Source organism: Euprymna scolopes, chromosome 2, assembly GCF_053919585.1.
Source record: "Euprymna scolopes isolate OS-2025 chromosome 2, ASM5391958v1, whole genome shotgun sequence".
Taxonomy (NCBI): Eukaryota; Metazoa; Mollusca; class Cephalopoda; order Sepiida; family Sepiolidae; genus Euprymna; species Euprymna scolopes.
This window is the reverse complement of record NC_136483.1, coordinates 126,886,318-126,912,072: the sequence shown is the minus strand read 5'-3', so window position 1 is coordinate 126,912,072 and position 25,755 is coordinate 126,886,318. Positions and strand designations below refer to the sequence as shown.

General features: G+C 36.4%; 1 protein-coding gene across 3 annotated transcripts in view; it reads right to left on the bottom strand.

Moving 5' to 3' along the window:
• Window positions 1-25,755, bottom strand: part of LOC145295982 (E3 ubiquitin-protein ligase RNF123-like) — a 911,347-nt gene that overhangs the window by 636,628 nt on the left and 248,964 nt on the right. For all 3 annotated transcript variants that reach the window (XM_080141948.1, XM_080141929.1, XM_080141938.1), the window contains exons 9-10: window positions 7,314-7,439; window positions 5,706-5,820 (exon numbers count right to left, since the gene is read on the bottom strand). In XM_080141948.1, coding sequence (XP_079998074.1) covers window positions 5,706-5,820; window positions 7,314-7,439 — 241 coding nt within the window. The remainder of the gene's footprint in view (window positions 1-5,705; window positions 5,821-7,313; window positions 7,440-25,755) is intronic.

Sequence of the window (25,755 nt, the reverse complement as noted above, 5' to 3'; positions counted from 1 at the left end):
TTTTGGTTGTTTCATGGTTGGGAAAATTTATATTTTTTTACGCCACAATACATCCAGTTTATTTGATAAAGCGTCAATTTTCTCTAGCACTTTGTTGTAATTTGGTTGCTGCTTAGCCCCAGTACCTGCTACCGCATGACTTGACAAGGGTTGTTGATTGTGTATTGGTAGGAATTCCAATATTTTCTCTGATATGGCTGCTAGTTGTTCAGCAGTTTCTATTTCTTGGAAATAGAAACTGCTGAACAACTAGCAGCCATATCAGCAGCTTGGTTCAGGGCCAATATTGCTTGGACTTCGGGAGGCAAACGAAAAAAAAAAATTTTTTTATTAATTGCCGAGTCTCCAGCCGAGAAGCCTGAGAGTTCCTTTAAATGCCTTAGAAACTCTGTTAGAAGCCTGTCATCCAAGTGTTCATCTTGCATTAGTGCTTAGAATTTTCTCTCCTTTGGAGCAGTATTTCATTTTAGCAACTGTTTTTAAGTCTTCATATGTCATATCTGGAGGTGGGTTAGTTATTATACCCCAAACTGTTTTAGCTGATGGTGCCGGCATGCCACAACACAAAATGCATAGCTGTTTACGCGGGGGAACATCGTGAATTTCAAAAAGGTGTCCACTTGTGCAAACCATAATTTTGAATGGCGGTAGATCTCTACGTTCGTTTTATTTTTTCTCCCCCTTTTTTTTTTTGCAGTGAAAAAAAAACAACGAACGGACCAAATGAACAAAAGAAAATTTTATGGATTAGCTGTCCAAGAGAAATTTGCCCCAAAACGTTTTTTTTTTTTCAAAATATAAAATGTCACAATAAATAATACTAAAAGAAAACATTGTCCTTTTTAGTGTGTGTGTGAGTGTATGAAAATAAAAGAAAATTTTCAGACATTCTTCAAAACTTTCTTTGAATAAAGTAATGAAGTTTTAACAGCCTATACAAGGACAAAAATTCTTTTGTTCGTCTGTAGTACTACTTCGTAGTAATTTTTTTATTGAAGAAAAAAAATGTTATCAAAACTAAAGTAAAACATTCAATGTAGTTTGAGTTAAGACTTACAACAACTAATAATCTGTTCGTCCAAAAAAAAATAATAATTTTTTTGTTTGTTTGAACCAGTTGCTCTTTGTAATTCCAGTTTAAACCAATGTTAGGTCGAATTGTGCTTTACACGGATTATGTGTTCGTCGAAGAAGGGGTCACCACTTTAGCAAAGTCTGTTTTTCGCGGTGGATTACTCAGATAACATGTCGTTTGCCTTTTAAACATCAACCGGTTTTATGCTCTCTGCTCTTTGTGCGACTCTTTGTAAATTAGCTTAACTCTCGCTCAATCTCGCTCTTCCCTGCTACAATTGCTTTATATAGAGTTGAAGTTATTGTAAGCGCTTGTACATTTGCTTTTTAGTTTATTTCAAAGTGTGGAATATTTTTATGAATAAGTAATGATGATCCACCAATGGCTATGCTTATACAGGAGACCTGTGAATTTAATATTCCCTTGATACGTTCTCCTTTGCAGGAAGATGGTTCAACCAGCCTAGAATGAATGTCATACAGCAACAGCAAAAACGACTATGTTTGATTTTTTTTGTTTATGTAGTTGTATGATGAATGTTTTATATCAATTGTGTCATTCTCTTTTAGATGAGTTTCTTGTAGGCAGATTATTGTAGGGCAAAAAGTTTTGATGAGGAATATTATTTCTCACAAGATTAATTTTTGTACCACTTGATGTTCCATTCTAGTATTTTGTTTGCCATCGTTTTATATTTCCTTTTCTTGGTTTGGATTATTAGTGTTAACATCCATGGATTCAGACGTTTCCTATTTATTTTTTGTTTTACTTTTAGATTGTGATGTCATCTTGAGGGGTTTTAGTTCTTTTTTTGTGATTAGTGCTTCATTATCTTTATAGTTTATTCTCTCTAGAGCCAGTGATTGTTTGGTTCCGGATATGCCAGGAATTCATGGTGGTTCAATTTTTGTTTTGTCTGATGTTTTGTTTTTGTGTTTATTTGATCTTTGCTTCAGTTTATATCAAGGTAGGTTCGTATTTGTAATATTTGTGAGAGTATTTTATTTGACTTTTAAATTTTTGCTAATCATGCCTACATTAAGGATGGCTTCCCGTGTGGCAGGGATATCTCTAGAGAAGATGCTAATTTACCCTATATGTGCTTCAGGGTTGCACTTGCTAACACCACTGCATTTATATTTGCCCTCTATAGGCCCCACAACAGCGGAGTTACTATCTTTAAGAGCATATCTGAGAAAATAGACCATATACTGTCTTCACATCCCTTGGCTAATATCCACATCTGTGGTGACTTCAACGTCCATAACGTGGAATGGCTGACCCATTCAAATAAGACAGATGATGAGGGGAGGTTTTGTTATGATTTTGCCATTGCTTATGACCTCACTCAGATTGTTCTCGAACCCACCCGTGTGCCCGATACACCCGGTCAATATGCAAGCCTCCTAGACCTTTTTCTCTCAACTTCCCCTGAGCTATGTTCATGTTCCGTTTATTCTCCTCTAGGATCCTCCGACCACTCCGTCGTATCAGTTAAGATAAAAACGAAATGTAAGAAGCCCCCAGACATACCCCTCCACCGTACTGTATACCGATACTCCATGGCTTCCGTACATTCATATCTGATCTACATCTGCATTCCATGTTTAAAAAGGATGTGTCCTCTATAGTATCAGATCTGACCGAATGGTTAATTGTAGGCATAGACCAATTCATACCATCTAAAAAATTCCAACAAAAACCTAACAGCCAGCCATGGTTCTCCCCAGAATGTGCTGCTGCTATCGTGCACAGAAATCATTTTTTCCATAGCTACCAATGTAATAGATGCACTGAGACTAAAGCTGCTTTCAGGACTGCCAGCAACCACTGTAAAAGAGTAATAAAAAATGCAAGAGAGCTATATGCCTAGTCTATTAAGTCCAAGGTAGCTGATCAGCGGCTTGGTTCCCATCAGTTTTGGCAAATAACAAATAGGATCCTGAACAGAAGTGTGCATTCTATCCCAACCATTATCAATGGACCAGAGGTCATCTCGTCAGCGTCAGACAAGGCCAAACTATTTGCAAAGAACTTTGCAGCTAATTCTACCCTATGCGACGAAGGCCATCAACTCCCCATATTTCCTCTTATAACACAGAACAAGCTAGGTAACATACAAATATCTGTGCATGAGGTCGCCAAGCTAATCAAGAACCTTGATTCCAGTAAAGCAACTGGCCCTGACGGCATCCCAATTATAGTGTTAAAAAAGCTTCAACCTGAACTTGCTCCCATACTTACGAAACTATTTAAGCGCTGCCTTAAGGAGAAGTGCTTTCCGACTCCCTGGAAGACCTCATCAGTTTGCCCTGTATTTAAGAATTCAGGTGATAAGTATTCTCCCTCTCAGTACAGACCAATAAGTCTCCTGTGTGTTATGAGTAAGTTCCTGGAATCCATATTAAATAGAGAAATAGTCAACCACCTCAGCAGGAATAATCTTCTTAGTGACACACAATATGGTTTCCGCTCTGCAAGATCTACCGCAGATGTGCTGACGGTTATATCCCACAGGATTAGTGAATCTCTTGACAAAGGCTTCCTTTCTAGGGCAATTGCTCTTGACATATCAAAGGCCATCGACAAGGTATGGCATAAGGGTCTACTTCACAAGATTTCCAGCTACGGTATAACTGGAAATGTTTTCTCAATCATTAAATCATTTCTCTCCGATAGGCTCATAAGAGTAGTGGTCGATGGACAAAAATCAGAGGCCTGCAGTATTAATGCTGGAGTCCCTCAGGGGTCTATCCTGGGCCCAACTCTCTTCCTGATCTACATCAATGACCTCCCTAAACACATACTTAAATCATTCGTTGACATCTATGCTGATGACACGACCATCTACAGCAACACATCAAAGGCTGTAAATGACAAAGTTCTCTCTGATTCTCTCTCCTCTGATCTCGAGCGCGTAGTTCAGTGGGGGAAGATGTGGCTGGTTACCTTTAATGCATCCAAAACCAAACTCCTATCCTTACATCATCAACGCTCTGATCCCCAGCTGGCATCAATTGTGATGGATGGCTCTCGTCTGGGTGAGGCCCCGTGTTTTGACAAGCTTCTGGGTTTGACCTTTACTCCTGATCTGAAATGGAACACGTACATCAAATCTGTTGCCAAGGTCGCTGGAAAGATGGTGGGATCCTTCTACCGCTCCAGAAGATATCTCACTACTGATGCAATTCTCTATCTATATAAAAGCCAAGTACGTCCAAGGATGGAATACTGTTGCCATATCTGGGCAGGAGCTGCTAAAAACAGCCTATCTTGCCTTGACAGAGTACAAAATAGACTTCATGGCTTAGTGGGGGATGCCCTTTTCTCTACCCTGCAACCTCTCTCCCACAGAAGAGACGTTACGAGCCTATCCTTGTTTTATCGTTATTTCCATGGCAGGTACTCGTCTGAACTCCAATCTCTGGTCCCCCCTCGCCAATCTTTCACGAAAAACACCCGTCTAGCTGAATCCACTGTCAAAAATTTCCCCCACTCTATATCTGTGCCTAAATCAAAACACGGATTCCATGAACAAAGCTTCTTTCTTAGAACTGCACGCCTGTGGAACTCTGTTCCGTCTGCCTGCTTCCCACCGGACTACAACTTGGATGTCTTCAAGTCCAATGTTAACAAATTCTTAATGAACCGCCCCCTTAAGTAAACACTTCATCAAATCTCCACACTAACGTAATGTACTTGCAATAACCCTTATCCCTGAGTGGCTTCCGGGCCTTGATAAGTGGTGATCACTGTGTAAAAAAAAAAAAAAAAAAAATCATCGTAACTCAGATTCAGTAATTTTTTAATGTTTGTGTCATAGTTATCATTTTTTTCTGTAGTTTCTTATGTTTTTGTAATTTGTGCATGTGTTTGTTTGATATTTCCATTTTTTTTTAATGGACACTCGTTTGATATCTATTTGACGCTGAGATTTCAATTCTTTTTTTATTTCACCTATTATGCAGGTGGAGAGATCTTTAATTCAAATTACACCCATTGGCATATTCATTATTCCATGTGGATAATATTTTATTTTTTTATCATGGAAATTTTCCATTATTAGTAAAATATTGACACATCTTTTTTACTACCTCCACTAATATTTTCCATTTTGTAAATTTTAAATGGTCTGGGTGTTATGTTTGTAGAAATTATTCTCTGTATTAAAAATGGAGATAGTTTCTGCTCCTAGACGTTTTATTTATTTTCAGTGTCCAAGTTGGATTCAGTGTGTAAGTATCTTGGTTCATTTCATGGTCATTAAAATATTTGTAGGATTTCATTGTCCTTGCTCTCCACTTGCCATAGAGTCCAATTTAATAGAAAATATGAAGGGGGAACCTTACAATTTGTAAATTATTAATTAGATTGAGATCAAATTTTGATATGCCATTTGACGGTTAGTACTTTATAAAAATCGTATATAGATTTTATTAGAGCCGCTATGTATATGTCAGGCCCGATCTGGTGTGTTAAGAAAGAATTTAACTGATACAAGATACTTAAAAGGATTGGAATGCAGAAGAGCAATTTCTACCTTGAGTGAATTCAAGAAAAGAGTTCAGGTCAAACTTCCTATGAAGTAAACGAGTGTAACAAAAGTCACCTGAAGAAAGCGAGTACTTACCTCTTCCTCAACCATCACTGGTAATAGGTTTTCAAGATAACAAAATAAAAGCTGTGCTTGAATGAGGTCAATCGTGGGTGGGTCTTGAAGGGGTCGATATCCTTCAACTTGATATATGCAGTATGGTCAAGGAACAAAATGTTTAAAGTTAAAAGAATTAACACAACAAAATTACAATTAAAAAAGCAAACACGTAAGTCAATATACAGAAAGAATCAAGGAGTACATTATGCAGAGAATAACCATTTGTTTTTGGGTGTGTGGATGTTGCATTACCAAATACGGTGAAACACCTGGCCAATGCAGTAGACAACAGTTAATTGGAAGAAAATATTAGTTTTCACCATGGAAAAATTAAATCATTAAAAATAAATCATTTTAGTAAAGCTGTCATGTTTGCAGATTTACTGCAAAAAAGTTCTTCCATTTTGTCACAAATGGAAATTAATTACAAACAGTATGCCAAACATGTACAAGAAAATGCATCTTAAAAAAGTGATAGATTCACTTGGAGGTGCACAAATTGCCAATGGACTTGTGTCATAATGACTTTTTTCCAAGTTGCACCTTTAAATTAGAAAAAAAAATAATGATTATATGCATGTGATCCCACGACATTGTAACTGTTCAAAATTTACAGCAAGAATGTGTCATTGGTTCAGAACACACTGTAACCTACTGGAAAAAATTTCCTACAAGACATTTGCACAAAGCACTTCATTAGGAATCCCCAACAAATAATCAAAAATCTTAATTTTTTCTTCTAATAACCCTTTAACTGTCACAAAAAAAAAGAGTAGACAAAAAAATTTTGTCATAAAAACAATTTTTTTCTGTAACCTCTTTAAAATAGCATTTCATATAAAAAAAAAAAAGAAAAATACAAAAAAAAAAATGTCTAAATGTACATTTCTCTACCTCTCCCAAAGTAAAATAATCAAACTGTTGTTGATGTGGCAACAGGAAAAGAGTATGAAACATGTAAATAAACTAGCAGTGACAATGTGGTTATAGGCAGGAAATATAAAATAGACACAAAGACAGATGTAAACAAATGCATAAGATAAAAAAAAATAAGTAAAAAGGAGAGGGCTGCAGAATTTGGTGACATATAATCGGGTTTTTATTATGATAAAAGATGATGCTAGACCTCATACTGCACAAACAATCAAAACTCACCTAGAAAAATATGCAACAACCATCAGATTCACTGGACTTTTTCAACAAATTACCATCTTCTAAGTTAAGTTGATTATAACTTACTACAAAGTCGAAAATGTTTAAGTTTTCTTTTTCAGTTCAAAACTGCAGGAATTTTCCAAGTGTAATATTTAATATTATCGGCAGATGAAAATAGGTCATCAAAAAGAATGGTGATTTCATTAATCATGAAATAAATCTTATATTGTTTTGTTCAGACTTAAAAATGGGCAAAACTTTTGTCATAACTTGATACATTCAAGAATTTTTTTTTTTTTCTTAGCATGCAATCTTTTGTAACTGATTTCAAAATAAAAAAATAAATAAATAAAATAATAAAAATGAAAAAGGGGGATAGGGAAGACCAGCGAGTCAAAAGTTGCTTGGTTTTAAAGCTCAAAAGGATATCTTATGGGAGTGGCTCCAAAATTTGCTCGTACATTTTCTGACATGGATAAACTGACTGCAGGAAAGTATGCATATCCAGGACCAGTACGGACATTGTTAAATGCCTCTCCAAGACACTTTCCATTTCTGAAAGAAAAATTCTCGGCTATAATGAAACATTAAATGAAAATCCAAAATTTGAACTTCTCTCTTCTAATTGAAAAGTTTGCATTAAACTTTAAACTAAAAATGAAAAGAAAAGACACACTCGATTGCTAAGTAATCTTATAAAATGTTTATAAATAGCAGACCTTACCACTTTGGAATAAATGGGGATTCATCTGCGCACCTGCTTCCAGCCCTGAACATATTTTTCTTTTGTACAATTTTCAATTTATAAATAAAATAAAGTGCTGTGCAAAAAAAAAAAAACCCCTACACTAATGCATCAACACAATTATTAGAGTCTTTATAAAAATGTGAAACATGGCCTACTATACATACGGCCCCGTATGTTACATGAGAGGCCACGTTTCTAAAAGGCCATTGTTTTTATTATGGAAAACTGTGTAAGCTCGAGCTGCATACAACGTTGAAAATTTCAAAGAGAAGTAACTCAAAAGTAGTTTATATTAACTCCTGAAATAATGAATAATAAACTTTTATTTAAATATTTTTATATTATTTCATTCTTAAAATACATATTTTTATCCATATAAAATGTTTTTCACCGCTTTTATTCATGTTAATTTACAGAACAAAAGTACAATAGAGTAACCTCCCTTGACTTTTTTTCAAAGACGTAAGCGATCTTTATGCTTACAACCATTTTTGCAATCTCTACTTGTTAAATTTTTTCTACCCGTTTTAAATATTGTAAAAAATATATATTATCTTTTTTTAAATATTGCTTAAGTTTTGTTATAATTTGCTTAACAAAATGGTGAACAAATGCGTTGCATTTGGCTGCAATCTGGTTATAAAAACCACAAAAATCTATCAACTTTTCATTTTCCACATGGCAAACTCGACCTGTTTGAAAAATGGACAAAATTTGTAAATCGTGCTGATTGGATTGCAACAAAAAGTTCAGTTTTATGTATAAAACATTTTGAGGAAAAATTTATTTTAAAAGGGAAAAGAAATAAGTTCAATTGGTCTCTGCATCCAATACCAACAATTTATTCACCGTTAGTGAATATTAACCCATCTCTTCTACCTACATCAAACACAATGAGAAAAGCCCCAAAGGATCGAAATTACCAAGATGATGAACTACCAAATTTTCTTTCAGCAGATATTATTATGAGTTTCGAAGATTTGGAAGAAACAAAGTTTTGCCCCACTGGTTTAGTTTTAAAAAAAATGAAAAATATGTATGGATTTTCCGGATAGATTTTGAAACAAATTTTCCATTACTGAAAGAGTGCATTTGGTTGACAACAATTTACACGTTCAACTTCAGTATTATGGAAATCCAATACCATTACCACATTGGTTTGTGAACGGTCACAATGCAAAACTTACAAGGTATAGCATGTAGGAAAATTTCCCCTCTTATATTCAAAACATTGCAGCAGGACCTCCAAATTCCATTCTAAAAGACCTATACAGATTTCAACATTTTAAACCTAAGGGTCGCCCTTCATTTTCTGTTGAACTAATCAGAGTCTCTTTATTATTGCACTATACTTCTCCTCAAGCATATAAACTACTGGTTGAGCAATTACCATTTCCTTCATTAGAAAAAATACAAAAAGGTGATGTAGAATCTATAACTGCTGCAAAATCTCTCTTGGAAAAAGGTAAACTTTCTCAGGATTGTATCTTGATATTGGATGAAATGTACCTTCAAAAGGGAACTCAGTTTCATGGTGGGAAGTATGTTGGTGCTGATGAAACTGGCAACTTATATAAAGGGATCATGATATTTATGATTTCAGGGTTGAAGGAGACAGTACCAACTGTAGTTAAAGTCTGTCCTGAAGTGACTGTTACTGGTGACTGGCTCTCTCAGGAGATAATTGCATGCAGTGTACAGCTTTTAAATCCAGGATTTAATATAAGGGCTGTAGTTGCAGACAACCATTCTGCAAATGTAAATGCCTTTAAAATTTTATTAAACAAATTTGAAGGAGATAAAAAATATTTTATTACTTATCCAGATTCTCCAAACAAAATTTTTTTTCTTTTTTGATACTGTTCATTTGTTGAAGAATATTCGAAACAGTTTATTAAACAAAAGCAAGTTTGTGTTTCCTTCTTTCGATTTCAATATTTTGTGTTCCCAGTCAGGAGTTTTATCTTGGTCTGATATACATAAAATATATGACAAGGACAGGGTTTTGAATGCTACATTACGAAAACCACCAAACTAACTTTCAAGGCATTACATCCATGTGACAATAAGCAAAGTGTCAATTTGGCTATTGCTGTATTCCACAAGACAACAATTGCTGCTTGTAAAAGCTACTTTCCAGAACGCACCGACATTGCAAATTTTCTTAAATTAATATGGTGCTGGTGGACTATAGTCAATTTTAATCAAAGATTTACCCCTAATTTTTTGAATAATGCTGTTACTGCAAGTGATGATAAAATCAACTTTTACCAAACATTTTCTAACTGGGTCGAGTCTTGGTCAAAAATTTCTGACTTTTGCCTCACTGCACAGACTAGCAAAGCATTTGTCACAACTTTGAGAGCACAAGCAATGCAACTGCTGAATGATGGGTATGAATATATTCTCACTCGTAGATTTCAAAGTGATCCCCTTGAAAAGCGATTTTCACAGTATCGTCAAATGAGCGGAGGGAGATTTTTAGTGGGTCTTTGTGAGATTTATAGCAGTGAAAAGATTTTAATCCGTAGATCCCTTTTAAAAGAAAATATTAACATTTGGCAAGAAAACCTCAATCCATTGTCAAAGAATGAGAATAATAATCTTCTGGATATTTTGTCCAAACATGGGTCAGAAATAAATGAACTATGTTTATCACCTGACAGCAAAGCAATTGCTGGTTATGTTGCAAAAAAACTTTTGAAGCGCTTTAACTGTGATATTTATTCTACTTTTATGGTTGGCAATGATATGGAGATCACTGAGAATCATTATCTTAATTCGTTATCTCGAGGAGGTTTGACAATTCCATCCACTCAGATTGCTGAATTTATTTGTTCTTGCTTTGCAATTTTGGATTTTTCTTCTCAATTCATTGAAAAACATGGTCAGTCTACAACTAGGAAGTCTGCAGAAATAATTTTAAAAACTTATTCGCCAAAGTATGTATTTACATGTGAGAAACACATTGAAAAAGTACATAAATTTGCAACAAAAATTGTTATAAATATATTCTATAACAAGCAAAAACTTTCTTCAGATAAAATTAGAAAAGATTCATTAAAAATTTTTAAAAAGTGGCAACGATCAAAATAAAAATGAAATTTACTGTTGAACATTTACCTTTATTTACAATTTTTATTGAATTTCTTGTGCTTTGTAAAGATACGTCAAAATTCCTCTTGTAAAAAAGGTAGCAGTAAATGATTTGATAATTTTGTAACAGAGTGAAAAACAATTTACTTCCTTTCCAATCTTTATATTCATGTGCTTTGTAAATATTTTGATATTCTTAAAAAAAGATATTCTAATAAAATCTTTAAAAAACAAATAACCTGTTGTAGTCAAAGCAAAATTTTTTTCATATTTATAAACAACAAAATTATTGGAAAGGTCAGGGGAGACAACTCAAAATGAATCTGTTTTTGTTTTGTTGTGTATTATAAAGAAATAAAAGGGAAAAATATATCTAATTAATGGAAACATTTTACTTTGGACAGGATAACAGTAAAATATGTAAGTAGAATTCATTCAAGCATTATTTCAAATATTAAAACCTTAAATAATTATTTAATTATCTAAGCATTAACATCTGAAATAATTATTTAATTATCTAAGCATTAACATCTGAAATAATTATTTAATTATCTAAGTATTAACAGTAATGAAATAATGTTTGAATAGAAAACAATTTCTGAGTTACCTCCCTTTTTCTTAATTTCAATGGCCTCTTAGAAAATTGCCTCTCAATGTGACATATACGGCCGTATTATTATAGTAGGCCATGTGTGAAACGATGGATTTTGGTATGGTTTTCAATTGTATCCCTCAACAAGCAGAGAGTCACATTTTTATTATAGATTGAGTTATTAGTGTTATTCACTCTTTGGCTTAATACTTGAAAAAATTATTCAAAATGAAATTCCAAACATATTTTCAAAATCTGTACACACATATCTAATAGTTTTAGTGCAATTATTTACGAGTAGTTTTGATCAATTTATTGACACTAAACATACATCTTTTACTATCCATTAAAATGATATGCCACAGTGAAAGTTAACATTTTTGACAATGTGGTATATTTACTCAGCCTAAGTAATTTACCTACGAGGGGCGTGAAATAAGTAATGCCCCTGACCCACTTCCCATAGTAGTAGAGCAACGAAACTTGGCACAGTTATTAGTCTTTCTCTACATAGGAACCATCCAGAGTTATGCATTTCTCCCATCGTTTAATGAAGACTGTTTTCGTAGAACACCCCAGGTTGATCCTTCAACCACGACGTGACTTCAGAAATCAAGGCTGCATCATCTGGGAAACGCTTTCCTTTCAAAAACAACATGGCTGGGAAGAGGTGAAAGTCAGAGGGTGCAAGGTCAGGAAAGTAGGGAGGATGGGGAAGAATTTCATAACCACATGCCCGCGCTTCTGATCTGGCGACATGCAAGTTGTGGACAGGAGCGTTGTCCTGCAGGAGGAGGGTACCTTTGCTGATCTTGCCCCGACTCTTGATTTTTTTTTTTTTTTTTTTTTACAAGGAGGTCACCACTTATCAAGGCCCGGAAGCCACTCAGGGATAAGGGTTATTGCATGTACAGTACGTTGTACGTTAGTGTTGAGATTTCATAAAGTGTCTACTTAAGGGGGCGGTTCATCAGGAATTTGTTTATGTTGGATTTGAAGACATCCAAGTTGTAGTCAGGTGGGAAACAGGCAGACGGAACAGAGTTCCACTGGTGTGCTGTTCTAAGAAAGAAGCTGTGTTTATGGAATCTACATTTTGATTTAGGCACAGATAGAGAATGGGGAAAATTTTTTACAGAGGCTTCAGTTAGACGGGTGTTTTTCGTAAAAGATTGGCGAGGGGGGGGGGACCAGAGATTAGAGCTCAGACGAGCACTTGCCATGGAAATAACGATAAAACAAAGAAGGCTCGCAACGTCTCTTCTGTGGGAGAGAGGTTGCAGGGAAGAGAAAAGGGCATTCCCCACTAAGCCAATTTTGTACTCTGTCAAGGCAGGATAGGCTGTTTTTAGCAGCTCCTGCCCGGATATGGCAGCAGTATTCTATCCTTGGATGTACTTGGCTTTTATATAAATAGAGAATTGCATCAGTAGTGAGATATCTTCTGGAGCGGTAGAAGGATCCCACCATCTTTCCAGCCACCCTGGCAATAGATTTGATGTACGTGTTCCATTTCATATCAGGAGTAAAGGTCAAGCCCAGAAGCTTGTCAAAACATTGAGCTTCTCCTAGGCGAGAGCCATCCATTATAATTGATGCCAGATGGGGATCAGAGCGTTGATGGTGTAAAGATAGGAGCTTGGTTTTAGATGCATTAAAGGTAACCAGCCACATCTTCCCCCACTGAACTACACACTCGAGATCAGAGGAGAGAGAATCAGAGAGAACTTTGTCATTTACAGCCTTTGATGTGTTGCCGTAGATGGTCGTGTCATCAGCATAGATGTCAACGAATGATTTAAGTATGTGTTTAGGGAGATCATTGATGTAGATCAGGAAGAGAGTTTGGCCCAGGATAGACCCCTGAGGGACTCCATCATTAATACTGCAGGCCTCTGATTTTTGTCCATCGACCACTACTCTTATGAGCCTATCAGAGAGAAATGATTTAATGATTGAGAAAACATTTCCAGTTATACCGTAGCTGGAAATCTTGTGAAGTAGGCCTTTATGCCATACCTTATCGAAGGCCTTTGATATGTCAAGAGCAATTGCCCTAGAAAGGTAGCCTTTGTCGAGAGATTCGCTAATCCTATGAGATATAACCGTTAGCACATCTGCGGTAGATCTTGCAGACCGGAGACCATATTGCATGTCACTAAGGAGGTTATTTCTGCTGAGGTGGTTGACTATTTCTCTATTTAGTATGGATTCCAGCAACTTACTCATGACACACAGGAGACTTATAGGTCTGTACTGAGAGGGAGAATACTTATCACCTGAATTCTTAAATACAGGGCATACTGATGAGGTTTTCCAGGGTGTTGGAAAGCACTTCTCCTTAAGGCAACGCTTAAACAGTTTTGTAATTATTGGGAGCAAGTTCAGGTTGAAGCTTTTTTAACACTATAATTGGGATGCCATCAGGGCCAGTTGCTTTACTGGAATCAAGGTTCTTGATTAGCTTGGCGACCTCACGCACAGATATTTGTATGTTACCTAGCATGTTTTGTGTTATAGGAGGAAATATGGGGAGTTGATGGCCTTCGTCGCATCGTCGCATAGGATAGAATTAGCTGCAAAGTTCTTGGCAAATAGTTTGGCCTTGTCTGATGCTGACGAAATGACCTCTGGTCCATTGATAATGGTTGGGGTAGAACGCACACTTCTGTTCAGGATCCTATTTGTTATTTGCCAAAACTGGTGGGAACCAAGCCGCTGATTAGCTACTTTGGATTTAACAGACTGGGCATATAGCTCTCTTGCATTTTTTATTACTCTTTTACAGTGGTTGCTGGCAGTCCTGAAAGCAGCTTTAGTCTCAGTGCATCTATTACGTTGGTAGTTATGGAAAAAGTGATTTCTGTGCACAATGGCAGCAGCACATTCTGGGGAGAACCATGGCTGGCTGTTAGGTTTTTGTTGGAATTTTTTAGATGGTATGAATTGGTCTATGCCTACAATTAACCATTCAGTCAGGTCTGATACTATAGAGGACACATCCTTTTTAAACATAGAATGCAGATGTAGATCAGATATAAATGTACGGAAGCTATCCCAGTCAGCCATGGAGTATCGGTATACAGTATGGTGGAGGGGTACATCTGGGGACTTATTACATTTCATTTTTATCTTAACTGATACAACGGAGTGGTTGGAGGATCCTAGAGGAGAAAGAATAGTGCATGAACATAGCTCAGGGGAAGTTGAGAGAAAAAGGTCTAGAAGGCTTGCAAACTGACCGGTAGTATCTGCCACTTGGGTGGTATCGCGAACAATCTGAGTGAGGTCATAGGCATCCGTCTTATTTGAGTGGGTCAGCCATTCCACGTTATGGACATTGAAGTCACCACAAATGTGAATGTTAGCCGAGGGATGTGCAGACAGGATGTGGCCTATTTTCTCAGATATACTCTTAAAGATAGTAACTCCGCTGTTGTGGGGGCGACAGAGGGCAAATACAAATGCAGTGGTGTAAGCTAGTGCAACCCGGAAGCACATATAAGGTAAATTAGGGTCTTCTCTGAAGATATCCCTGCCACACAGGAAGCCATCTTTAATGTAGGCACATATTCCATGCCCATGGCGATCTTGGGGGTCAGATTTCGATTATTTTGATAACTTCCCTTAATTTCTTCAAAAGTGAAGCATAATAAGCTCCTGTAATTGTGGTACCCTTTGCCAGGAAATCTGTCATAACTACTCCGTCCTGGTCTCAGAAGACTATGAGCATGACCTTGCCAGCGGAGGGCTGCTCCCTTGCCTTCTTTGGAGGTGGTGAGTCCAAGTGCTTCCACTGCATTGACTGGGCTTTGGTCTCTGGATCATAGTGATGGACCCAGCTTTCATCCTGTGTAATCAGTCTTTTGAAAAACTTTGACTCATCTTCTTGGCACATCCTCAAGCACTCAACGCGTTCTCGCTTCTGGAATGGTGTGAGCAACCTGGGAATCCATCTGGCAGACACCTTATGCATATGAAATGGTCATGAATGATAGTTTCTACAGACCCTGTACTAATCTTGACATTTTGGGCTATTTGGCGAATAGTAATGCGTCGATCTTCCAAAATGGTAGCCTCAACTTGACGGACAGATGCTTCATCAATGGCAGAAGAGAAGGCGACCAAATCTGGGAGCTGTTTCCACAGACTTCCGGCCATGTTTGAATTCACAATGCCAGCGTTTTATAAGGTCATATGATGGGGCATTATCACCATAAGTTTCTTTTATTTCATCAAAAGTTTCCTGTGGTGTGCGTCCTTTCAAATACAAAAACTAGATCACTGCTCGACATTCAACAGGCTCCATTTCACACCTGACTCAATTCAAACATCTGTAAAACAGAACCCACAATTAGTTCAGAGCTGTAATTTGCCACATAACCCGTAGAGATATAAATCATTGCACATGCAAAATTTCAGCTAGATCAGACAACTGGAAGTGGGTCAGGAGCATTACTTATTGCACGCCCCTCATATAAATGTATAAAATAACATCTCAGTAGTTCACTATTTATTATGGTTCATTGACTGTTATCATTTTTTTATATTCATATGAATAAATTTTTATATAAATAATAAATTGTAATTTTGCTCCAAACAAGGCACAATACCACTTGGATGTAAAGGGTTACTATTTGGGACCAAATTTACAAGGACACTATGCAGGGAATTGAGCAGAGAGATGTCAGTTCACATTACACTTGAACTTCTGCATGTCAGTACAGTCAGGGAAGTTGAGACCCAGGATGGAATTCCAAAGTCTAATAGTTTTAAGGAAGAAACTATTAGAGTAGAAAGCTTTTTGGAATCTAGGGAATTCTTTTCAGTGTAGGGGTGTATTTAAATATAGCATGAAAGTTGAATTTAACCTGATAACACTAATTACAAATAGCGCGGTACCAAAAATGCATAAGCACCAAATTTTTAAGTAGATATTGATGTAGGATGCATATGATGGCAGAGTGCGATACCACTGTGCAATTTTTAAATAGTTTTTTTCAAGTTATATTTGTGTTTTATGATATATTTTTATTACATTATAAGGCCCATGTAAAGATTGGCTTTCAGAATAACATTAATATTTCAGCTTTTCACATGATTACATTTTCAATAATAATGTGATTTAAAGTTTAGGAACCAGATTCACCATGGTTTGTTATTTAAATAAACCGTTCTGTTTATAATGTTTAGTTTTACAGCTTAATTAAAACACTCACTTTCTTAAATTGCGATACATTTATATTTGGTAACGTACAGGTGACTACAGGAATTTAGTTTCTTTTAAGGGACACAGGGTTCGATAGTTTTTTTTTTGTCACCATAACTCCAGCCTTGCCAAATAAAATACCTTGCCCTGAACTTTACCCTGAAAGATACCCAAAACCTTCCAACAAATTTTGTGACAACCCCACCCCCGGGCACAAAATGGAGTGTCTATTCCGAAAGCCATTTTTAACATGAGGAGACTGGGGCTTGGCAAACAACGAAAACAACAACTGTATTTAAATTTTTACGCGGAGGGGGGACGGCATACTACCACTGGGTAATGCCGGTTAACGGGTCCTGCTAGTTATTTATAAATATGTACAGGACACTATGATTAATAGTGGGAGAATGAGTTGCTTAGTTTTTTTGATTTTCTCAGGAAAAGGTCAGGCATGGTTTCTACTAGTTTACTATAAAAAGTTATGGTTCCTGTATATTCGATGATGATACATGGCTGAGGTCCATTAACTGGAGGCGGACAACCAAAATTACTGCTAAATAATTACCAAAAAAGTTTTAGTAAGAAATTTCTTAGTAATATCCAATAATTAGTTAATTAGCAACTATACATATTTTTAAGAAGCAGCTTACAATTATGGATTTATTTCCATAAAATTAGATGTAAACGAGAAACAAAAAAGAACAAAAATATAAAATAACTGAATGCACAAAAATGAATTTTTTCAACCAGGAATTTGGCACAGTTTAGATATTTCAAATATGTTTAAAAAATCAATTTTGTTAAATTGTGGTACAATGGAAAGCGCCCCTTTTGAGAGAGCTGCGGGCTCTGCATTAATAAACCTTGTGCCTAACTTGGTCTGTACTTGTGAGGTGTAGATGTGTTAAGCAGATATTTGTGATTTTTAAAATGACTTAAGCCAAGAATGACTGTTTGTTTATAATATTGAGCCAAGGCAAAACAATGTAAGACCTTAGAATTTGAAAAGTCAAACCCTAAAAAAACTCATGGATATAAAAACAAAACAATATTTAAACGTTATGTATGAATGCCCCACTCTCCCTCTTTCTCTATTTCACACCCCTTCTCTTTCTTCATTGAAAGAGAGAATTAAATATAATTCGATTGTTTTAAAACGGTTGAAGCTTGCATTCTGGGGCCAACGGACGCAAAATAGCATGCGTCTGGTTTCAACTGGTCTTTATAAAAATACTAGTGGGGCTACTCAGCGTTGCTCGGGATCATATAAACAATGCGAAAATTGAATTTGATTTTGAATATATTGATAAAAAAATTAATTGGATCATTAAAAAGTCGAAAATGCAAGTACAACAAATTGCTGATCAAGTGTGGCCGAGAAGGAAATCGACTCAGATATTTCCGCGTATATAATTATTATGTATCCGAGAACAATATCAGTTCTAATTAGCTTTGTTTGTAATAAAGTTGTAGGCATAATTTCGATACTGATAGTTTTTTTTTATTATTTTTCACTGGATTATTATTGATTGGACACTAATAAACCAGATTATGAAAAAAAAAAAAATCATTATTTCGACATTTGAAAGGTATACTCACCTTTTTTTTACGTTCTGGTAAATCGGTCACCAATTTTTTTTTTTCTAAACACAGAAGTGTCTTCGGGAGATATGAAATAGTCCCATGTTGATGAAGCAATGTATCGGGAGGCATACAATATGAAAATTAACAGGATGGAAAATTACGAAACATTTCTCCAGCATGTTAGTGAAATTTATCATACTAAAAAAATAAAAAAAATAAAAAAAAAGTTTTGAAAAAAAAACAAAAAAACCTCACCTTCCATAAAAACAGATAAATTATTGTAAAAAAAAACACCCACAAACTCACCGTTCATAAAAATAAATTATTAACAAAAAAAAAACAAAAAAAAAAACACAAACTCACTTTTCATCAACCAAAAACTAAATAACTTAAAAAAAAACAGAAAAAAAAACTCAAAACTTTATTTTCATAAAAAACAAAAAAAGTCACGTTCATTCTATTTTTTTCTTTGAGAAACAAAATAAATATTTCTGACTTACAAATGCGGTAGGCTCATGTCATTTTTACTTTTTATGGTTTTGATATACCTACGTTTTTATTGGTTACAAAATGGGTGACCGATTTACCAAAATGTTGTAACTAATAAGTGAACATCCCTTTCAATGTCGAAATAATGATTTTTTTTTTTCAAATTTCTTTCATAATCTGGTTAATTAGTGTCCAATCAATAATAATCCAGTGTAAAAATTTCAAAAAACCTATCAGTATAGAAATTATGCATGGGGTGATGCTTGTACAACTCCTGTTGCGGGGCCGGTTGTCTGGAGACAATCAACCCAACAACTAACAAGGTAGACACAGGCAAAAGGTAAACAGCAAAAAGGCAAAGAAGAATGACAAACACAGGTTGTTTGACGAGGGTTTGCCTTTTATTTTTTTAAAGGAAGCAAAAATATTGTTTGATCTGGATGCTGATCGCCTGGAAGGTCACACGTCACTGGAGGCTAAGGTCTGGAGGTCAGTGAAACAAAAATGTAGTAGGCAAAACAAAAAAAAATACAACTAAAAACAGACGGAACAAAAACTCGCTTCTCGCAGACACGTGGGTCGTAACAAGCACAATCTACTTGCCAGAATCACCTACACACAATCTGCAGAACGCCCCCTCTCCTTTCCAGTGTCCTGCCTTTATAGCGACCGGGAACGACATATTTGCATAATCGCGCGAGAGCAGACGTGATTCAATGATAATCACATTGGGTAAACACTAATAAAAGCCCATGAACGCCATCTTGGAACTCTCTCTTTCGCTCAACCCAAAACAGACGTATCCGAGGTAAGCTCTATTTCTCATTTTGGTTACTGCTAATTCTGCTACACTCCCCCCTGATCTCATGATCACAAACGGGGCATGGGGGCAGTCTTCTTTGCCGGGTGCTTCTTCGAAGAACTGGAGGCAGCACTTCCCCCCTGTCATCTTCCTCATTACCACCGTTATTGACGCCAGCTTGTTCTATAGGCGGTGTTTTACAATCAGGGCAGAGACAGGGGGGCAGTATCCGTCTTTGTCAGGTACTCCTTCGTAAAGGCAAGACGGGTGGTCCCTCTTCCGCTTCTTCCATATGTGCATTATATGGCTCTTCATCGTCCTGCATTATACTCTCTGCTCGTTCAGAAGACATTGTGCTGTCTTCCTCTTCCTCTGATGTAACAACATAATGGCGAGGGCGCAGATCTTTCACATGGCGAGGCACACCGTCCACCAAAATCGATTGAGGGCTGATTACCTTGGTCACCTCACCCTTGCCGAATCTCGTGGTACATCGATTTTGCAATCTTTTGACCCACACGCGATCTCCAACCTGGTAAGAGCTTCACTCGAACTTTGTATCGATAAATCCTGTTGGCAGACGCATTGAAGGGAGATGTGTCGTCTCTTGCTGTGATGTTATACCAGTAGACAGCTTCTTGTATGGGACAGCGCATTCTAGCCGCTATTCGTTTCACTGTACAGTGACATCGCTCCGCTATGCCATTCCCGGCTGGAGCGTACGCACAACGGAATCGCAAGTGAACTCCCCATTTATGTGCAAATGCTTGGAATGCGTTGCTGCAGAAAGCCGTGTCATTGTCTAAAAGGATTTCATGCGGCGAGCCACGCTCGAGGAACACTGTTTCCAACTGATGGATCACGCTTGCCGAATCCTGCCTTGCCAATTTCCTCCAAATGGAGAAACGCGATGGACCACAGTCTGTCAGAGTTAAAAAATGGAAGGTGCTATAATGCGTGATATCTATTCCAATTCTTTGCCAATTCTCGTTAACTTCCAGCTTTCCCTTTTCCCACCTTACTGGCGCTGGGTCAATGGACTGACATTCCTCACATTTCCGTATAACCGTTTTAACGGTTGCTTTTGTCGTGGTTGGGCAACTTCTCCTGACAAAGTAGGTAGTGCGTCGCACCCCCGGATGTCCACTACCTTTGTGAATAGCCATGATTTGACTCTCATTCAGCTCGTCTGTGTGAACCGCGCCTATCACCGGGTCAGGCCCGTTTTTCTTTTTCATTGCCTCAAACCATGTCTGTGGTACTCGTGTCAATTGGTCAGCAATATTTCATGCTGATGGAACCAGCGTCACGTCCACTGTCAGCCCATACTCTTTCACGAGCTCCTTTAGAGTGCTTAGTCACCTCCTAATAAGCATCTTGCTTGCTGCTTTGGTGCGCACTCGCGCCTTTCCAGTTAGTGTGTCCGAGACCCAATGGTATACGCAGACAGAATCTGTCTTAATGTGTAGCACTTTGCTCTGCCACTATAGAGCCAAATTAATACCTTTCAATACGGCATCCAGCTCGGCTAAGTTGATATGTTGAGAGTCACCTTCAGGTCGCAGCCAACATGCATCCTCCAACACAGTTTCGCGCATCTCCAAGGCTGCACCAATTGCTAGGGAGCTAGCATCGACCCATACATTCAGCTCTTTGCCATCCCACACCAATTTCCCCAGACCAGATCGTTCCGCTGCACAGATTCCAAGGTTTCGAACATCATACGATGCAGTACGGCGTCCCTTGCTTCATCATCCCAGCCCTTCGTTACCGAACTTACTCTCCTTCTAAGTATTCCACAAGCCACACGAAGCCAACCGCACACCAGAAAGTGTCCAAGGGCTGGAAAGGCTGCAGGAATGAGCAGGAAGCCGCTGGAGTGAGCTGAAAGCGCTGGAGACTGGAAGTGAAGTTTGCTGCTGGTGGGTTTCAGGAAGCAAGCAGTAGTGAATCGCATTTGTGAAAAAACTTATTAGCCCTGATAAGGGCTGTTTGAACTGCTGGTGCTGGTAAATTCGGACGACATGACTGGTAACGTCAGTCATTGCTCTCCGGGCAAGTTGCCCTGACTTGGCCAGAACGAGTTGTATTCATTTTGCCAGTGTGATATTAGTGAGGTTGGTCCCACTGAAACAAACAAACGACTAATTCTAAAACGAAATTTATGCAATCAAAAGTAGATTGTGAGCTTATTGATTCCATTTAAATTTCATCTAAAAGGTAAAAAGTCAATCGCCTGTTTTATTGGTGTTTTATTGATATATTTGCATGCGTTTCTTGTTTGGCGAATGTTTTACTCGTGTTTAGCCGGTAAGAGAAGGAGTAGGAGCGAAGAAAGAAAGAAGAAAAAAATGGAGGCGGTGATTTGAAACCGCGACACTCTGCAAAAAAAAAAAAAAAATCTGTTTTCTACTAGTGTTAATTTCAATATCGTTTCTTTTTATCATTTCTATTTATTGTTATTTGCTTGTTATTTTACTCATAAAATTATGCTGAAGTGATTCAAATAAAAAAATGTAAACGGCTAAAAATCATTTTTGAAAAAAAGTCCTGTATTTAAAAAAAATATTATTTTCTAATATTGTTTTGTAATATTGATTTCGATATTTCATTTTATAAAATGATGCCAATTTCACTCTCCAATCAAGTGAGATTTTTACTACCGGTGTAACATGACTTGTGTCCAATTTTCTTCCTCACATTTCTGTTTTCCTAAACTGCAAGAGGGCCAATATTTCATTGTATGGATAACCAAAGCGTACGTAATTTAAAATAATAATTAAAAAAAGAAAAAACGTAGCCAAGTATGTTTTTCAGCTTAGAAAATATTCATCTATCATTTTTTTTGTTTATTATCTGAAACAACTGTAATCGGTGATATAAATAGGAAAACAAAGGTAGCAAAAACGGTACTTGTACAGTTTAATCAAGCCATTAAAAAAAATGAAAATATCGAAAAAAGTTTACATTGTACATATCTGTTCTGGAATAAAGTTCTCGGAAAAAAAATTTCACCTAATTTCATCAAGCAGTTTGGTTTTTTTTTTATAGCGAAAAAGCAATTTGTTATGATACCAGCAAAAGGTTCGATTTTTAGGAAGAAAATCTAGTATTAAAAGATGGGGAGGGTGTGTCGGTGCTTTAAACGGAGTTATCTCCGTCGTGGCGTGTTCTAAAAATCCAAACGAAAATGTAACAATTCAAAGATGTCTGCCTTCAACATGCTGCCATAAAAACGTGTTTTTCCACTGTAAAAAAACAAAAAACAAAAATAAACTACCCAATCAAATTAGGTGTAATTATTTTTCAGAGATCTTCATTCCAAAACGGATACATACAATATAACCTTTTTCAATATTTTCATTTTTTAATGTTTTGATTAAACTGTACAAGTGCCGCGAAAACTTATGAGGGCAAATTTGGCCTTTTTTAGACTCATGATTTTGGCGGCCAATTTTTGTTTTTTGTACTGAAATAGCATAAAAAAGGCCAAATATAGCATAGTAAAAAAATATTGGACAACATGAACCTGTTTTTCATAGTAAAGAAATATTGGACAACATGAAGCTGTTTTTCATAGTAAAAAAATATTGGACCAGATGAAGCTGTTTTTCATAGTAAAAAAATATTGGACCAGATGAAGCGGTTTTTCATAGTAAAGAAATATTGGACAAGATGAAGCTGTTTTTCATAGTAAAAAAATATTGGACAACATGAGCCTGTTTTTCATAGTAAAAAAATATTGGACAACATGAGCCTGTTTTTCATAATAAAGACATATTGGACAACATGAGCCTGTTTTTCATTATAAAGACATATTGGACAACATGAGCCTGTTTTTCATAATAAAGACATATTGGACAACATGAGCCTGTTTTTCATAATAAAGACATATTGGACAACATGAGCCTGTTTTTCATAGTAAAGAAATATTAGACAACATGAACCGGTTTTTTTTAGTAAAGAAATATTGTACAAGATGAAGCAGTTTTTCATAGTAAAACAATATTGGACGAAATGAAGCTGTTTTTCATAGTAAAAAAATATTGGACAATATGAAGCTGTTTTTCATAGTAAAAAATATTGGCCAAGATGAAGCTGTTTTTCATAGTAAAAAAATATTGGACAACATGAGCCTGTTTTTCATAGTACAGAAATATTGGACACCATGAAGCTGTTTTTCATAGTAAAGAAACATTGGACAACATGAGCCTGTTTTTCATAATAAAGAAATATTGGACAACATGAGCTTGTTTTTCATAGTAACGTAATATTGGACAAGACGAAGCTGTTTTTCATAGTGAAAGAATATTGGACAAGATGAGCATGTTTTTCATAGTAAATAGATATTGGACAACATGAGCCAGTTTTTCATAGTAAAGAAATATTGGACAACATGAGCATGTTTTTCATATTGACAAAATATTAGACAACATGAGTCTGTTTTTCATAGTAATAGGGGTAGGCTATAGAAACAAAATTTTTCAAATAAATGCCAAAAGTGGCTTATTACCTTCATTTATATGTAAATAGATGGGAACAAGTGATTTTTTTCAAAACGGGTCAAAATTGGAGGGTCGCTGGCCCCAAATGTGATTTGACCGCGTCGACGCGTGAAAATGGCCCAAATTTCGCCCCCGAACACACTTAATCACTTATTGAAAGCCACAGGGTGCATTTTTTGACTATAAATGCATTTGTATCATTAAATCTAACATTCCCATTGGCTATCCCACAAGTATAGGGCTTTTTAGGGTATCTCAGAGTCCAAAATGGGTCAAAATTACCCCAAAATTAGCCAAAAATGGTCGGAAATCACGGATTTTCCAAAATGCACCTCCCATGGGCCCAAAGACACCTCTACATGGCAGAAACTGTTGGGAAATGCTTGAAGCAGGCACTCTCCTAACTTTTGCACTGTTAACGAGGGGTATAAGGACCTTTAAAAAGGGCTAAATATTGCCGATTTAGCCAAAAAGTCCCTAAGAATCAACATAAGTTGTCAAAAAGGGGCTTAATTTGAGTTATAGATGGAAAATTACCAAATAAGGAAATGTTTTCTTTCTGTAACAATGCAATGGCATCTTTAAATAGACACGATAACATTGCATTGCATTAATTGTGAATTTGATTGAACTTTGCTTTCTTTTTCAGTTAGTAAAATGCAATGAACATGGCTGGTATAGCACGGCAGATTGATGAAGATTGTAATTACGACGATTGGACTTATCTTCTGCTTGATTCTCTTCCAACTGAGGCTGAATGTGTTCAAGCTGTGCAACATCATGCTGCCAAATATGGTACCATGACACAGAAAAATCATATTCACCAGTTCTCCTTGCGATTACTACAATTGTGGCAGAAAGCCTTTGGAAGTGATGTTCGTTATGTTACAATACCTGGGATAAAACATAAACTTGATCGATCGCTAAAAATTTACGACAAAGATGTCTACAAAGCAAAGGGTTCCAGACGTGTGAATATGATTAAATGGAAACGAGAGCACCATGTCCTTCTCAATATACTTTCAAAAGATGTGAATCCTGATGAATTTGATGTACATGAACGAAGATTCTTTGTCGATCAAAAGTCTCTCTCTCGCAAATGGCTCATGTACACTTTCCACGTCGATATGGAACATGAACGGTTTTCTGGCAGAGCAAGAACTGCACAATCGTTTGGATTTGGACGATGATCAATTTGAAGTGGAGGATATAAGTGACTAATTGCCAGAGCATGATACCTAGAGAATAATGATGTGATTGACGAGCTCTTTAATGCATTATATTGATATTTTACTGTTGAATGATTTTAAAGTAATATGAAGTGAAGCTGTGTCTTGAAATAACAAAATAATTCCTTTGCTAATTACTCATACCTTTTATCAAGTTATTCAATATATTGGTTACAAATCGAGAAATAGCGAATCGAGGGCCATTTTCATCAATTTTGGGGTAACTATGAGAACAATATGAATTCAGACTCTTTTTGGACAGCATTTTATTGATATTCAATGTTCAATTTACAATTAATTACTTTCTGAGAAGTTGATGTAGTGAAGTTACGATGTTTCTTAAAAGTATCATTGATAAATGAACTAATGATTCATATGTTATGTACCGTAAAGCGTAATTTTGTCATTTTTGGATTGTTTTGACCCTTTTTACATCTCCCAAAGATCTCTAAATACACTAAATACAAATGGATAAGATAACAGGGTGGTTATTTCAGTCTTCCAACTGTAAAAAGCCATACAGGAGTGTTTATAGTAGCCCGATGAGATATAATACCTGCATTTTGGGGATTATCCGTAATTTTCGTTCATTTTTGGCTAATTTTTGGGTAAATTTG